The sequence below is a fragment of the Stegostoma tigrinum genome, chromosome 5 (assembly GCF_030684315.1).
Source record: "Stegostoma tigrinum isolate sSteTig4 chromosome 5, sSteTig4.hap1, whole genome shotgun sequence".
NCBI classification, from domain to species: domain Eukaryota; kingdom Metazoa; phylum Chordata; class Chondrichthyes; order Orectolobiformes; family Stegostomatidae; genus Stegostoma; species Stegostoma tigrinum.
The window spans coordinates 31,257,507-31,274,574 of NC_081358.1; the positions used below are offsets into that span (position 1 = coordinate 31,257,507).

Sequence of the window (17,068 nt, forward strand, 5' to 3'; positions counted from 1 at the left end):
TTTAAACTTGAGAGAGCCAATAGTTCCTTCAAATGAACACCAGGATAACCAAAGTCATTGGCAAAATGTTCACAGATAAGTCGTATGTGTGTTCAAAGAATAAAAACTCTAAAAGTTGGGATCCTGACGTGATCCCCCTTATTTCTGGCTTCAGCTGGTCAGGTTTGAAAGTGTGTTGAGATCCCCAAGCAGCTGTCAGAGGAAGTCATTTAGATATTTTAATAGGGAATCAATTTTTTTTAAACAAGTATTCTGATTACAGCAGCCAGAATGGATCTGGGGATGGGGAGCTTTGATTAGGAAAATATATTGGAGAATTTAGAAATGTTTTCTTAGATAAATAAAACTGAGACACTTGAAAGAGGTATTCAAAATCATAAGAGGTCTGGACAGGGTAAATAGGAAGAAACTCTGTACTTAAGAAAGTATCAAGATGAGAGAGCACAAATCATTGAATCATAAAATTCCTACAGTGTGGAAGCAGGCCATTTGACCCATCAAGTCTACACCAACACTCCAAAGAGCATCCCAACCAATCCACCCCCTGTAACCTTGCATTTCCCACCTAGCCCATACATTCCTGGACACTATGGACAATTTAGCATGGCCAATCCACTTAACCTGCAATCTTTAGACTGTGAGAAGAGAATCCAGAGAAAACCAAACAGACACGGTGAGAATGTGCAAACTCCACACAAAAAGTCATCGGAAGCCAAAATTGAACCTGAGTCCCTAGTGCTGTGAGGCAGCAGTGTTAACCATCAAGCCACTTAAAGTAATTAGTAAAAGAAACAAAAATGATCAGAGGAAATACTTTTTCACACAATGACTAGTGAGACTTCCTGAGTGTGTTGGAGGCAGATTTAATTGAGAATTAGACAACTGTGTGGAAAAGACAGTTGTGTAAATTGATAGAGAGTAAGCGGTGTTGGCACTATATGAATTGCTCTTTCGAAGAACCAGTACAGACATTATGAGCTGAATGGCCTCATCCTGTACTGTAATAACTGTCATTTTCGAAGTGCATTTATTTTCTGAGCTGTCAGTAACTTGCCAGGATCAACCAGCTTCTGAAATAAAATTGACAAGATGGGAGTATTCGGACTAGTGATAATGAAGAGTTCCAGCATTGAATACGTAGTAGCAGTGTTAACAACATAGCTGCTAAGATGGTGCTCTCACTACATGTGGGTTAATTGCAACAATTTACCAAGGCTACTTAGACAGGACCTTCTAAACCCTTTATAACTATCATCTAGAAGGACAAGGACAGTAGATGGGAATGCCAACCCCTTTAAGTTATTCTCCAAGCTACTCAACATCCTTATTGCCATTCCTTCAGTGTCACTGGTTTGAAGTTCTGAAATTCCATCTCAAATGTACTTACACCATATGAACTTCAGTGGTTCAAGAATGCAACTCATCATGGCCTTTTCATGGGTAACTAGAGATGGGCAATACATGCTGGCCGAACCAGTGAATGAAAAATAGATCTTGGAAGTCAATTAATTTCTTGGACTCCAACACCAGCAGTGGTAGCAGCAGCTACCTTCTATTCAGCTACATGCCATTCAGGAGTACAGAAGGAATATTCATAAAGATCCAGTTCAAAGAAGGTGTGACACTCGACACAGAGTCAGCAAGAGAAAATAATCTCTCTCAACCTGCCTAAGCATCAGTGCCTTAAAAAACTTTGGCTTTCACCGGAGGTTGTTGTTGACATCTGCATCCTGAAACTTGATCTCATTCCCTGTGGACCAGGTAAGCACGCGTTTCCAGTGGTTGCAAAGGTACCTGTTTCTGGAGGAACAATCCATTCCCCAATACTACTGCAACACCTGACACCCCACTGCTGGCTCTCTGCCCTTCCCTGGACCTGTTTCCATGTATTGCAAGGCAAAGAAACAGTTATGACTGATGGAAATTGCTTATATGTGTAGAAAACAAGGCCATCATTTGTAAAGGGTCGTTGTGTGACTAGGGTCCAAGGGGGGAATAGGATTAGGTAAATAGTGATTATTGCTGTTCAGAAGGTGAGGTGCCTAGAATGATTGGAGCTGCGAGTTACGTTGTTCTGAGAGTGCTGTACAAAATAATGCCAGAAATATGACAACTATGGGGCTTGGCACCTGAGTATTTTGTCACTCATCTTTCCACACCCTCTCACGTCCGCTATCACTCACTACACTGTCTCCAGCTGAGAGAGACTGCTGCTGCAAACTTTGGAAGCTTCCATTCATATCTGCTTCGTTAGAAAGGCTGTAGTTTTCCTCCCTTCCGAAGAGAGCTCATTTCACTACTGTCTCAGTTATTTAAACCGCTGTGATATCTAAAAGGAATAAAACTAGACAGACAAGTCAGCATCAACCTGGGCACCACAAAGGAAAACAGCAAACCCAATCCCATGGAGCTTGCACATTCCTCCTTAATATTTGGAAGTTTGTGCCTAAATTGGGGAATTGTCCTGCTGACTAATCAAGCAACAGCTTGACAGAACCATACTTATAATTATAACTTGCAGACGAGGCTCCAGCTATTATGGACCAGACCAAACCCCCCCCCCACTCCACAAATATATATAAGAAGGTAACCTAGACCCCCCTCCAACTTTTTCTTATTTTAAATATAAATGTAAGGTGTTGCTTTCCAAATGCAATTCAATTGGGAAAATTACTTGACTTAAGCAAAACACAATGCACTACAGCTAAAATACAACAAAATAAAAAGAAAAGAATCAGCTTAGCTGTTAGTCCATTGAAATGCTTAATCAAATGTTAGGTACAGTAATCATTACTAATTAACTGTTCCAATATAAAAACATTCTGTAAACACACCTTTAGCAAAAGTCAAATTCAGAAAACAGATTGCCTCACATGTAACTCCAGAAGCCCAGGAGAAAAAGTTCAAGAGAACCCTGAGAGATTGTGGCAGAGAGAGATGTACTGTAGTAACAGACCCAGCAACAACTGCAATGGCTGTAAAACTAATAAACTAAAAATCCTAGTTCTGTGAGAGCCTGAGCGCACCAATTTAGGCTGCTTTTATTGTTCCTCCTTTTAGAATAAAGCCAGGCCTCACAAACTATTTACAAATTTTCAATAGACAACTCAGCACCTCTGTCTTAAAACCTTTCTTTAAAACAAAACCAGGAGAAAATAGGCCTCTTAAAGCCATAGTATCATCGCACAGTCAAATCCATCAGCATTCCTAGGTATGTCCTGGTGCACTGGGAGGACAGATGAACCAGGGATAGTAACAATGTGGTAAGCAGTTGGAAGGGAATTGCCCTGGGAATCCTAAATATTGATTCTGAACCCCAATCATTTTTAAGACATAGGCAAGGAAACCTTTTTATCAATTACTCCCAACTGCCCTCTCTTCAACTGATGAATCAGAGCTCTTCTAGGTTGAATACCAGTCGGAAGAAGCATGAAGAGTGACAAAGGCAGAATATTATCTGGGTAAGATCTTTATGTACGTCACTCGGTGAACCACTACTGACCCTCTGTACAAGCCCTGACATACCTTCCAGACTATCTATGAGTCATATAGTCATGCAGAATGGCAACAGGCCCTTTTGCCCAACTCGTCAAGGCCGACCAGGTTTCCTAAGCTGAACTTGTCCCATTTGCCTGCATTTGGCCTGTATCCCTCTAAACCTCTCCTATCCATGTACATGTCTAAATGTCTTTTCAATGTCTTAATTATATTTGTCCCTACCACTTCATCTGGCAACTTGTTCTATACATGCAAGTCCCTTTTAAATCTTTCCCCTCTCACCTTGAACCTGTACCGTCTAGTTTTGGACTCCCCTACCCTGGGACAAAGACCTTGGCTATTCACCTTACCTGTGCCCCTCATGATTTTATAAACCTCTATAAAGTCACCCCTCAGCTTCCTACACTCCAGGAAAATAAATCCCAACCTATCCAGCCTCCCCTTATAACTCAAACCTTCCGGTCACAGTTACATACTTGTAAATCCTTTTTGCACCCTTTCAGTTTAATAACATCCTTCCTGTAGCAAGGCGACCAGAATTGCATGCAGTGCTCCAAATGCGGCCTCACTGTTATTCTTGCACAACTATATTATGATGTCCCAACTCGTGTGCTCAGTGCTCTGACCAATGAGGACAAATGTGCCAAATGCCACCTTCACCACCTGCATGAAGGGAATTAATAAAATGGAAAAGTCTATTTGATCACATCCTCACAATCTGGCAATAGCAGTGCATCTGTCCATGAGGATATTAGTAGGAATAAGCAGTAAAGTGGTGGAAGGCATCATCAACAGTGCTGTCAAGAAGCACCTGCTCAGCAATCACCTGCTCAGGGATGCCCAGTTTGGACTCCGCCAGGGCCTCTCAGCTCCTGACCTCATTATAGCCTTGGTTCATACATAGACAAAAGAGCTGAATTCCCAAGGTGAGATGAGAGCGACAGCCCTTGACATCAAGGCTTTATTCAACTGGGTGTGGTATCCAGGAACTCTAGCAAAACTGGAAACAATGGGTATCAGGGGAAATCTTTCCAGCACATGGAATCATACCTGGCACACAGGAAGATGGTTGTGGTTGTTGGAGGTTAGTCATCTCAGGTCCAGGACATCTCAGCAGGATTTCCTCAGGGTAGTGTCTTCAGCCCAACCATCTCCAGTTGCTTCATCAATGACCTTCCCTCCTCCATAAGGTCAGAAGTGGGGATCTTCTTGGATGATTGCACAATGTTCAGCGCCATTCACAACTCCTCAAAAACTGAAGCAGTCCCATGTTCAAATGCAACAACATCTGGACAATATCCAGAGTTTGGCTGACAAGTGGCAAGTAACATTCATGCACATAGATGCCAGCCCATGACCATCATGAATAAGAGACAATCTAACCACTGCTTTTTGGCATTCAATGGTGTTATCATCACTGAATCCCCTACCACCAACATCCTGGGGGTTACCATTGACCAGAAACTCAACTGGACTCACAACATAAACACAGTGACTACAACAGCAGGAAGAACTGCAGATGCTGCAGTCAAAGTCATCACAGTGTGGACTTTAGGAACACAACAGGTCAGACAGCATCAGAGGAACAGGAGAATTGACATTTTGGGTCAGGAGCCTTCATCAGGATTCGTCGACATTTCACATTGGGACCCTTCTCAGTCCTGACGAAAGGTTCGAACTGAAACATCGACTCACCTGTTCCTGTGATGCTACGAGAGCAGGTCAGAAGCTAGGAATACTGTGGCAAGTAACTCACCTCCTGACTCCTCAAAGCCTGTCCAACGTCTATAAGGCACAAGTCAGGAGTGTGATGGAATACCCACTACTTGCTTGGATGAGTACAGTCCCAACAACACTCAAGAAGCTTGACGCCATCCAGGATCAAGCAGCGTGCTTGATCGGCATTGCATCCATATGCATCCACTCCCTCAACCGCCTGCGCTCAGTAGCAACATTAAGTACTTTTTACAAGATGCCCTGCAGAAATTCATCAAAGATCCTCAGGCAGCACCTTCCAAACTCATGACCACTTGCATCTAGAAGGATGAGGACAGTAGATATATGGAAATTCCAACACATTCAAGATCCCCTCCAAGCCACTCACCATCCTGACTTGGAAATGTATCACCATTCCTCCAGTGTCACTGGGTCAAAATCCTGGAATTCCCTTCCTAATGGCATTGTGGGTCAACTCACAGCAGGTGGACTGCAGCAGTTCAAGGAGGGATCTCACCACCACCTTCTGAAGGGCAACTAGGGATGGGCAATAAATGCTGGCCAGCCAGTAATACCCACAGCCCATAAATGAATATTAAAAAAATCATGGAACTTGCTAGCAGCACTGTAGGTGTGCTTACATCCCAAGCAGTGCTGTGGTTCAAGAAAACATCTCCCCAGCATGGCTACAAGAAATGCTTACATAGCCAGGGACACCCACATTCCTTGATCAAATAAGTTTCACCTGGTAGCGGTGAGGGATCGGTGTTGGGGGTTGGGAATGTGGGGTTGGTGGTGGGGGTGGGGGCAACCTGCCCAGGCTTCCTCTCCAGCCTAGGAGTTGCTATATTCTCAAACTTGTATGTATACCTTTCTGGCCCTTAATGGAGTTCTTTAGTTAGAAATCCTTCCTTTGACAAATCTGGTGCATTATCTGCCCACTCTCTCAATTGGTCAGGGAACCTAGAAATGAAATATTAATGCCATGCCTCAGCTTAAGAGCTTGATGAAAATCCACTATGGATTTCAACCAATTCCCAACCCACTAATAGTCCCACCATTTCAGCAAGAAATAAGCTTTGAATATGCTGTAGTTTGTCATTGATTGCTGTCTAAAAATACCATTCACCAGTTATGGAATCAGTTGCCTCTCCAGGCCACTATTTCAGGCAGCACCAGATTATTCAGTGTCTTAGTTGACCCTGAGCTGATCCATATCTCTCCAACAACAAGTCTGTCCCCTTCGACATTGATAATATTACCTTAATTCTGTTCGCACTTCATTTTATCTGCTATGCAAATCCTCATCCATCCTTTATTTAACTCCATGCTCAATTATTCCAATGATTTCATGGGGGTCTCCCATTTTCCACTTTCTATTCACTCAAAACTCATCCAATACCCTGCTAGTCATTGGCTGACTTGCACCAAGACCCTATTACCCATCTCTGAACCCACTCACCTACATTGGTGCTCACCTTTGCCTTTGTTTTAAAATTCTCATATTTATTTACAAATTACATGGCCGTACCCCAACAAACTCTGAGCTTCCCTGCATCCTACAATCGCTAGTCCTTTTCCACTCCTGGCCTCACACGCAGCCACCTGTTTCTTTGTCCCACCAGTGCTTTCTGTTTTCTAGACCTTAAGATCTGGATTTTTCTGCATAAGCCTATCCACATGTCTTCCCCAATATGTGGTTCTTAAGATGTATCTATTAATGAACTTTCGAGTATGAGTCCAAATTTCACCTTCATTGGTATCATTTTTTTTCCTGATTACAATCTAGTGATTTGAGATTTATACATTTATCTACATTAGGGTGCTATATAAATGCAAATAATTGTCAATTTATAGCCTATAATGGTACGTTTACTGGTGAAAAATAGAAGCTTATGGAATCTTTTGTTACTGTAACTTTAGTGTCAATTCTTTTTACCTCAGTATCCATGCTCCATTTCAGTGATTGAGAGTGTAAATCTATGTGTGTGACAGCCCTGGTGGCAGCTTGCTGGTGTAAGAACGATACTGCTCATTGTGAACGGATATTGTAATTATTGGTCTGACTTTATAATTACACACCGTGTATTTTTGTGCTCAACAAGTCAAATTTAGATTTAATGTTGGATTTGTATTTTCTTTACAAACTTGGCTCGACAGATCTTTATTTGTTGAACATAATTTTTTTATTTAACCCAAAATAAGGTCAGAAGTGGGAATATTCACTGATTATTGCATATTGCTCCGTGCTATTTGTGACTCCTACAATGCTGGAACAGTCTACGTTCATACGTAGGGAAAGCTGACAACTTTTAGGCTTAAGCCACCAATGACAAGTAACATTTGTGCTACACAAGTGCCAGGCAATTAAATCTCCAACAAGAAAGAAACTGATCATTTCCTTTTGACATTCAGTGGCATTACCACCACTGGTTTCCCCCACTGTCCACATCAGTCCCCCACAGTTACCCTTGATCAAAATCCAAATTGGAACAGCCATCTAAATACTGTGGCTACAACAGCAAGTCAGAGGCCGGGCATTCTGCGGCAAGTAACTTACCTCCTGACTCTTAGAGGCCTCTCCATCATCTACAAAAAACAACTTGAGAGTGTGATGGTATATTCTCCAACAACACTCAAGAAGCTCAACAGTATCCAGGACATAGCAATCCATTTGATCAGCACTCTATTCACTACCTTAAATATCCTCTTGCTCCAGCAGTGATGCATGTGACAGCAGTGTCCATTATACACAATATACATATGTCTTTGTTACCATCGTATACACCTAGACAGAAAAGGGCAGCTGATCTATGTGAATTCCCCTGCGAGCCACCCACCATCTTGACTAGAACTACATCGCCCTTCCTTCACTGTTGTCAGTTCAAATTCTTAGAACTCCCTAAAAGCACTGTGAATGTACCTACGCCAGATGGACTGTAGGAGTTCAAGAAAGTGCCTTATCACCACCTTCTCAGGGGAAGTAGGGATGGGTGGCAAACCTTGCTGGGCTCACATTTCTTGACAAATTACTTTTTGGTTTTACATGTATTAAATTGTGGAAGGGACTGTGAATAAACATTACTAAACTTCACCACGAAAACAGTGGTATTTAAAACATCTGTTGCTTTGATTAATTGTTCATTATGTTAAACATGCGTTGATAATCGAATCTTTTTTGGCACAGAATCAAGGTTTAAGGAAAACTTCCTCCTTTGCCTCAGAGCAGAATATTGCTGAACCTCAGGCCTAACATCACTGACGCTGCCAACTGAGATCGAAGGTCCAAACAATATAGTCACCATTCACTGATGTTGGAACCGCATTAGTCATATTTTGTTTTACTTTGAAAGATACGAATGTGATTATTTACTCAAATTTATTTCATTAAATGTGCTGTCCAAGTATTTTGTCGTTTTTTAAAAAAATAATATTTAAGTTTGGCAAATTCATAAAAAAACTAAACCGTTTAGTAGCAAAAATAGCCACATGTTGTGAACTGATTTTCAGGTTGTAGTCAAAAAGTTCACCATGTTTTTACTTCACTTTCTTGTGTTCGGTAATCTTAAAATTATGTCTCAATACAATTCTTGTTATGGCTTACAATGATGCTCAGCGCCCGATGACGGCACAAGATGAGCGATTATATATTTTGCCGCACTTGTCCACCCTTCTGCGGAGTTCACGTTATCTTGTCTAAACTGAGCTGCCGCCTGCAAAACCATTACTTTCGGATTTACCTGATTACTGAATCTTTGCTTCAGTTTGTGTTTTTAAGTATTTTTCAGTCCATACGTGTAAATATTAGAGTATCGGAAACATCACCAACTTTAAATGTAAAGTATAAATGCAGAAATGTACACTGGAACTTATTCTTCTAACCCTTAAATAACGCAGTGTGGTCCCGACCAAAATGTCGGTTTTCCTGCTCCCTTGATGCTGCCTGGCCTGCTGTGTTCCTCCAGCTCCACGCTGTTTAATCTCAGACTCCAGCATCGGCAGTTCTTAAGATCTCATTCTTTCCTTTCCTCGCCGCTATTATTGTCACGTGAGCAATCGTTTATCTCTATTTAAACTAAATGGGTCAACTCAATAACAAACAATTTAGCATTGACTGCGCTTAAGAAAAATGAAATGTTAAAATAATCAGGACTATTTTGGCTCCGTTGCACAACACAGAACAGATTTACTTGCATTCAGTCAGTGTTTTAAAGCGTTGTCTAAACTATCAAAAAGTCTTTGCACGAACTAAATTTTAAAGCTTTTGTCAGTGTTGGGTGGAGAGTAATTTAAGAGATTGGATTTTTGGGGGCATTTTATAAGGACATTTTATCGTTTAAATTCAATTTTTAAATCCATCATTGGTATCTTCAATATAACATTTTATGATAAACGCCCGCTTTATTCCTGTGAATAAATACTAAAGGGAAACAGGCAATGCATCCTATTTCAATGATGGATCATACAGCAGTAAAACAAAGCTATTTCTCAGTAAAATGTAAACTTATTTAGTGAATTAACCATGTTCTAGATTTTTAAAAGAGCATATAAATAGTTTTCATCAATTTAATATAAACCATAACACGATTTTTATGGACGATGTGTCATGACATTGCATTACCCGATGTGAGCTGAACAGCTCCCAGTTAATTTTGTTATTGATGAGTTAAATTATATTCGAATTGGGGAGGAGTATTGATTTTTCTCACACTTCTTTCGTATTTCTGTTTATATCGCTAGTTAAGTCTTTGATATAAATGCAGTAAATGACTGTAAATAATGCTAATATTGTTCACTATTAGCACCAGTTTCTTTTCGTTAAATATAAAATATCACGCATATGCTAGAAAAGCTGCTATTACATGTGGTATGGAATATGTTAACCCGTAACCCTGTGTAACTTTTATCTGCTAGAACGTTTCTTTCGAAAACTTGAAAATAGTGATTTGATCATTTCAGTTACTTTAAAAATTCATGCCATGAACGAATCTCCAGTTGTGCATAATTGGTAATATACCATTTCTTTAATCGATTATTTTACGTATTATTTCATCTAATTTTATGTTTATGCAACTTATTTATGATTATTACCTTTGAATAATTTGGGTGTCGTTTGTTTGCGATCCTCCTCCGGCACCGGTACTCTCTGGACTCGAGAAAAGCGCAGGATCTGAGATGTTCCAGTTCTTCGGAAACTGTTGGGACTCTCTGACGGACTGTTTAAAATTTGCATATTGAACTGTTACCCCGGATAAACCAGGTCGCTAAATAAAAATGTGTCCATTATGAATGTATTTCCATTTATTAATAACCATTTTCAACAATTATAGAGATGACACATGCACGAGACGTCTTGATTACTAAAAGCCTGAGTGTATTATCTTAGGGCTATTCGCTTTTTCATACTAAGGCAAATTCTATTTACTTTGTCTTATTTTAAAAAATCAGTACACTGCCATTTCTTTTAGTAACAATCCGAACTGAAAAGCGGATGAGGAGCTTTGACTTAGAACAAAGGTATTTTTTTAAACATTTTTAAGATTTAATTGTCATGATTAGCAAGTTAAATCTGATTTTAAGTGAAGCAAGTACAGATATATAAATAAATAAAACGATTACACGGAAAACGGTTGTATCCAATTAATAAAATGGTTAGATCCTTGAACTGAGTCACCAGCTCGAATTAAATTTAATGTTTATAATACACCACAAATATTGTTAAAAACCCCATTCCCATCACAATAAACACATCGTGTTTTAAATTTCCATCCCATGCGATAGTTGAGAGCGCGGTCCATTCTGTTTCACAATTTCACACGTGAAATAGTTTTTTTTTACAGACTCAGATGACCTTGCGAGACAACATCTTTTTCTGGACCTTGCGTTCCACTGGTAACGCATTTATTTCGGTTGAGTATTTAAATAAATTACGACACATATATTTGAATAAATACTCCAATGAAATGAGATCACCACCTATAACTAAAACTTAAAAACAAACAGAAAATACAGGAACCAACCCACTATGCAGGCAGTATCCTTGAAGATAGAAACAACTTATAATTATCAGGTATCACCATAACTGGTCGTTTCTGAATTTACTTTAGTTTGTTTGAAATAGACGTTACTTTCCCACCATTAATCTGTTGGCAATTTTAAAATATTCATTATGTGCTTATTTAGTATGTTCCGTTAATAATCCGGTTGCTGATATATAGCCGATTCGTTACTGTGCAGAAATTAGAGCCTTTGACAAGCATTAACTACATTCAATTTTCCTGCAAAGGTTTAATACTTGTTAGAAAAAGGACAGAAAATTGGAAAAAATGTTATTTATTGTAACCTCCTGTAAAAAAGTTTCGAGTTTGATGCTCACTTTAATCATATTCTGTTGTTTGTAATTAATTTAGTTTTTTTTCTGAACATATTCCAGAGTAATGACTTCAGTCATAGCATTAACAATTGACATGCACATTTCTGCTTGATTCTGCTGTGTTTCTGTGGATTCCGTTTATAACAGTACAATAATACCGAATGTATTCCTGAAAATCTGGCGCCGTAGCGTTTTAAGAAAATCTTGTGATTGCTGCAAAAATTCGCATTTTGCCGAAGCTTTTCATCTTGCACCTCCTCAAGAGAATTCGCAAGCATTGCCAAAGGGGGAAATCTTGTTAACGGCTCAAATGCACGGGTTAATTGTTTTCAAAGAGAAAATCTTACTTCGCTTTGAAGATGCAGTTCTCGGTATTGATACATAGGTGATTGTTAAAAATGTTCTGGTGTTTTGGCCACATCTAATTAAGTGGCTAACGAGACTCATGATGAAATCATCGCCAATCGCTCCCAAAGTTTTGACGCCAAATGCACCACAGTACGTTCCTTCCCTAACCTAATCTAGATTGTTGCTGATATTGTGTTTCTAACAAATCTGACGGTAATATTTGATCCGCATTTGTTCCATTTCATTATGTAACGCAAATGATGTTTTGATTCGTTTTTACTCCAAAGGTTAGAGAATTCATTTATAATGTTGACTTGCATTTTAAAATTATGACGCTATAAAGATCAAAACCAGCTGCTAAAAGGTTTGCTGCTGCTCAATGAGCATCGCATCTTTTCGGCTTTAATACCGTTTAATACATAACGTGGAGTTCTGTCCTAAGGTGTCAGCCGAATAGTTATTTCAGCACAAGGATTCTGCTCGAGGCGGGCATTGTGTGTCTCGTTCTTTCTGACAGTCGGGACCTCATTCAAAACATATTATTCTATATTTTTGTTAGTTTGCTGAATAAAGACGTGAGTATCCTTTAGGTATTAAATTACCAGTGGAAATTTCGTTGATTTGGAGTTTAAAGTAGCTCTTTAGGTACATCACAAACCATATACATTGCAATGTCTGCTATTCTATTGCCGTAAGACATTTTGCCGGAACACTACTCCACATAATCTCGGCGATGTACACTTACCAAAAGCGATTAGAACTGAAACCACGTAGAACTTTAACTGACAGGTCGGCATTCAGACGGGAAGAGCTAATTTAGCCCACAACTCAAAAGAAAACAGAATGAAAATTAGTCTCCTGGCAATATAACTTGATACTGATTGTCAAAAAGGATTTTGTCTGCAAAAGAGTTATTACTTCATCCTTAAAACAACAATCTTTATTGCAGTTAGTAAAACAAAACAAGTTAAACATATATTTGATGAATTGTGTTTTCAGAAAGAAGACATCAATTAACCTTCTGGAAGAATTACTTGGATTAATTTATGGTTCTACAGAACATTTCTACAGTTTACACTCAGATTTCTGTAACAACACTTAAAATCCAACAGTTTTTCTATTAGGGATAATTCAGTTTGGATGGGAAATATGTATGAACCACATTGTTCGAATCAGATTAAATCATGAACGTATCATTAATGTATCTTTCTTCTGTTAAATGCAGTCTACATGGGTCACAAAATAGGATGTGGCCTCTTTAAGCAGGTTGGCACGGGTGTCCCATTACTTGTTAGTGAGTAGGGCTGCATGAGTGATTAATTGGTTTTCCGTGTAGAAACTGTCAGCACTCTGTGCTGCCAATGAATGGCTCCAGAGGCTGCAGGGCTCATTCAGGTGTGCACTCAACGCTGTCTGCCAGCAGTGTCCGAAGCTGAAATCGTTACAACCATTGCTTTATAAAAGGTTCACCTCAGTGGACAGAACGGTTCCATTGCTGAATTCTAACCGGCGGGAGAACACGGCTGTAGCGCCTGAACCAACGCTCGACAACACACAGTGTATCGGTTATTCGATTGATGCAAAAAGGTAATTTCAAAATCTATTATGTAACACGGGCGCGTTTCTCTATCCTCGGTCGGTGAATCAGTGAACGTTCCATATTTATCACGCATCATTTTGCTTTTAGAAAAACGGCATCAGTTCGCATTGGAAGGGTGACTATTACCAACTTACTGTTTTTTAATTCCTTACCTTTTGTACTCAGATTTCTGAATACAATCCACCTCGTGCACAAAAGGCTAAGGCTTACCCGCGTTTTTCAAAGCGTTTTACAGGCCTTTGAAAACCCACTGTTTCCTTCCTGTGAAATGTCTAAAACGCAAAGACTGTCCGATGAAAATCGCAAGTTCTGAAGAAGGGTCACCGTACCCGAAACGTTAACTCTGATTTCTGTACTCAGATGCTGCCAAACCTGCTGAGCTTTTCCAGCAACTTCTGTTTTTGTTCTAGGCTGTCCGATGGTTTACTCCTAACCAATGACTATACAACTGGACATTGAATTATACTGTGGGGCTCCATGTGTAACGTTCATCACTACAAAAGAGCAATGATGTACTAAAATACATTTGGAATTGACTAAATTTGGTATTTACAGAAGATAATTGATTCATCTGAGCATTGGGAATCATAAGGAAATAGCTTATAATTAACCGGGTATCTTAAAATGCTTTTAATATGTTGCGATATGAGGATAAAAACTCCGTTCGCGCATTTTTGAAGGATTGTTTGTTTTCAGGTTGACGCTTTCCCATGAATGTTGGACCCGGGGAATGGTCCAGCCTAAGAAAAGGCCAATGGATTCCGCTGCTGTTCCAAAAGTCATGATCGAGGTCAGCCCCGGTTCCAGCCCCAACTCGGATCCTGAAGCTTTGATCTGTCCCAGCCGAAAGCCGTCGGAATTGTCCTCTCGCTCCAAAGTGGTGCGCGCCAGGGGCAGGCCAGCGGCAGCGAATGCAGCCCGGGAGCGGAGCCGGGTCCAAACCCTCCGGCATGCTTTCTTAGAGTTACAAAAAACTCTGCCCTCAGTCCCTCCGGACACCAAGCTGTCCAAACTGGACGTCTTAATTCTCGCCACCACCTACATTGCACATTTGACCCGGACCTTGGAAGAAAGTCTGGAGGACGGAGAAAGTCGGAGATCTGCTGAGTTAATGCACCCCCTCAAAGGGGACGGATACCTGCACCCTGTCAAAGTAAGGAATCTGCAATCCCGTTCCACATTCTGAGAGGGACTTTGAAATGGGTTCAAACCTAAATGGTGTATCCCTCCTTCTAATCTAGTTACCAGCTTTAGTCATTTACATGTGTGGTCATTCTTTCAATATTCAAATAGTTTTCAATAATCACCCGAAACATCGTCCGTTAAATAAATGAGTGAACTGTGATTTTTGTTTTTTTTCCACAACTATTGTCGCCGACATTATTCTAATAAACCATGGACGTTAAGAATGATTTATTCCATCGGGCTGTTTTGATGAAGAGAATTGCTGTCCAACACACAGAAAAACAGACAGCCACGAAAGTGATTATTTAAAGTACGCGATGGAAAACATTTCCCTCAATGTTCTTTTTACGCTACGAATTATATGTTTCGAAAACAGGTTCACACTTCACTCAGATAGCAATCTGTAACAATTATTCTGCACGCTGAGTACTTTCACGTGTTTCGGAGAGTTTTCGCTGAATATAATGTGAAGTTTTCACCAAAAATCCCAGTTTTATATTTAATTTTTTCGCTGTAAATTCAAAACAGTGCGTATTCTGCGAACGTAGCCCAAGGTTCTGTTCCCAAGGTGGAAATAATGTCCGTGTTCACTACAACTGGAGAGTGTTCGGATATTTTTACATTTTGGTTTGGAAATGTTGACGACAAATCCATCGATTTGGTTTTAAAATGCAATAAACCTAGAATTTGAGCCTTTTGGAGCTTTGGCCCGGGTAGAAAATGCTTGTGGAAACACAATTTCTTTTCAGGTCCATGACTTACTTCGGACGAACATCGCGGACGCAACATTTTAAAATATTCCTGTCTTGTCGATCACATATTTAGTTTTCTGCACTTAATCCGATTCACATTGTTGATAGATTATATATAGATAATAGGTAGACAAAAGGGGTATTAATGTCAATTTAACGAAAATGAACTTTGTCTGGAATTATCCAAAATTATGGTAATTCCAATGTAATGGGAAGTATTCTGGCACAAACCTTTAGTTCATAGGTTGTCATCGATTGTGCTATTAGCTAACCCACTTCCCTCATCCTAATGTTTTCAACAATTTGAACTCCGCTCGGTAGAGCATGAAACCATGAAATTGCACAGTATCTGCCTTTTATAGTAGTTAATGAATGAAGATTATTTATATTTTGTTTAATCAAAATGATGTTTTCAAACGTTTGGCTCTTTAAAAATCAAAATCAAATAAAGTTCGCTGTTTTAAGCTGGAGTTGGGGGCCAGGGGTTTGGAAGGAGAGCTAACGTTTATGATCCAGTGACCCTTCTTCAGAACTCTGCTCCATTCCCACAGACGCTGCTGAGCTTCCCCAGCAATTTTTGTTTTTGTTTCTGATTTCCAGCTTCTGCTGGTCTTTTTTTTCGCTATTTTAAGGGTTCATAATTGAAAACTTGCAATTATCACACATCTGGCAAGGAAGACAGGAATAATAAACGATAGAGATAAATCAAAACATGGGACATGCTAAAGCTCTGTAAGACATAATTCAAATTCCTAAACAATTGGTGCCTGTTATATTTTTTGTTGACGGTACCACTGATTTGATTACAGATAATATCATTGCCTACTTGTTTATTTATGGTATTGAGGACTAGATGTGTAATTGAATTGTTCACACAAGACCCGACAACAATAATAAAATGAAAGCCTTCTGAAACCTGATTGAGAAGCGTAGTGAGTAGTACGATGCTTTTAAAAACTTTCTCTGTTGAACCGCGCGCATTTTCACATTTGGGTGAAAATTGGCTTAGCACCGGTAAGGAAAAATTATCCCAGCGATTGTAGCCAACGGTTCTAATTCGATAGCAATCAACATTTCAATTTGCAGAATTTTCATTTTACTTCTACAACAGTGTGTGACCTATTTCCAAAATAAAACAATTCCACTGCACCAAACAGGAGTGGACGAAAATACAAATAAATTCAAACTGAATTAACTGTCACGTAGACTTTATTAAAATCGAGCGCGTTTCCAGACAGCGAATAACAACCTTGTTTTTTGTTCACGAATTTCAGAAGTGGCCGATGCGATCCCGGTTGTATGTTGGTGCAACAGGCCAGTTTCTGAATTCCGGTCAATCAGAGAATCAAACTCAAGCAGCGGTGACCAGGCCCGATCCTGTCTAAGATGAGATACTTCTCAAAGTTCATCGCGTGGTGTTTATGCTTATTGGAACCACCTGCTTTTGTCGATTTCGCCGCCGCTACTTTGAATTCCTTAAAGAGTGAACTATCACTTTTCAAGATAAAGAAATTAGTAAATAAAATATATTACCGAATGCAATTATTGAGCTAAGGCGTGTTTGAAATTGATTTACTATATTGTTCAATGTTGTGT

At 39.7% G+C, this 17,068-nt stretch overlaps 2 protein-coding genes across 8 annotated transcripts in view; both read left to right on the top strand.

Moving 5' to 3' along the window:
* The window catches only part of ppp1r42 (protein phosphatase 1, regulatory subunit 42), an 86,614-nt gene extending 76,114 nt beyond the window's left edge, over positions 1 to 10,500 (top strand). For all 7 annotated transcript variants that reach the window (XM_048529924.1, XM_048529930.1, XM_048529925.1 and 4 more), the window contains one exon: positions 8,402 to 10,500. In XM_048529924.1, coding sequence (XP_048385881.1) covers positions 8,402 to 8,467 — 66 coding nt within the window. In that variant the 3' untranslated portion in view covers positions 8,468 to 10,500. The remainder of the gene's footprint in view (positions 1 to 8,401) is intronic.
* Positions 10,501 to 11,253: 753 nt separating this feature from the next.
* On the top strand, positions 11,254 to 16,881 carry LOC125452057 (transcription factor 24-like). The gene is made up of 4 exons (XM_048529982.2): positions 11,254 to 11,284; positions 13,400 to 13,522; positions 14,232 to 14,688; positions 16,747 to 16,881. Exons 3-4 carry the CDS (start codon positions 14,266 to 14,268, stop codon positions 16,855 to 16,857), a joined length of 534 nt encoding a protein of 177 aa, XP_048385939.1. The 5' UTR covers positions 11,254 to 11,284; positions 13,400 to 13,522; positions 14,232 to 14,265; the 3' UTR covers positions 16,858 to 16,881.
* The last annotated feature ends 187 nt before the right edge of the window (positions 16,882 to 17,068 follow it).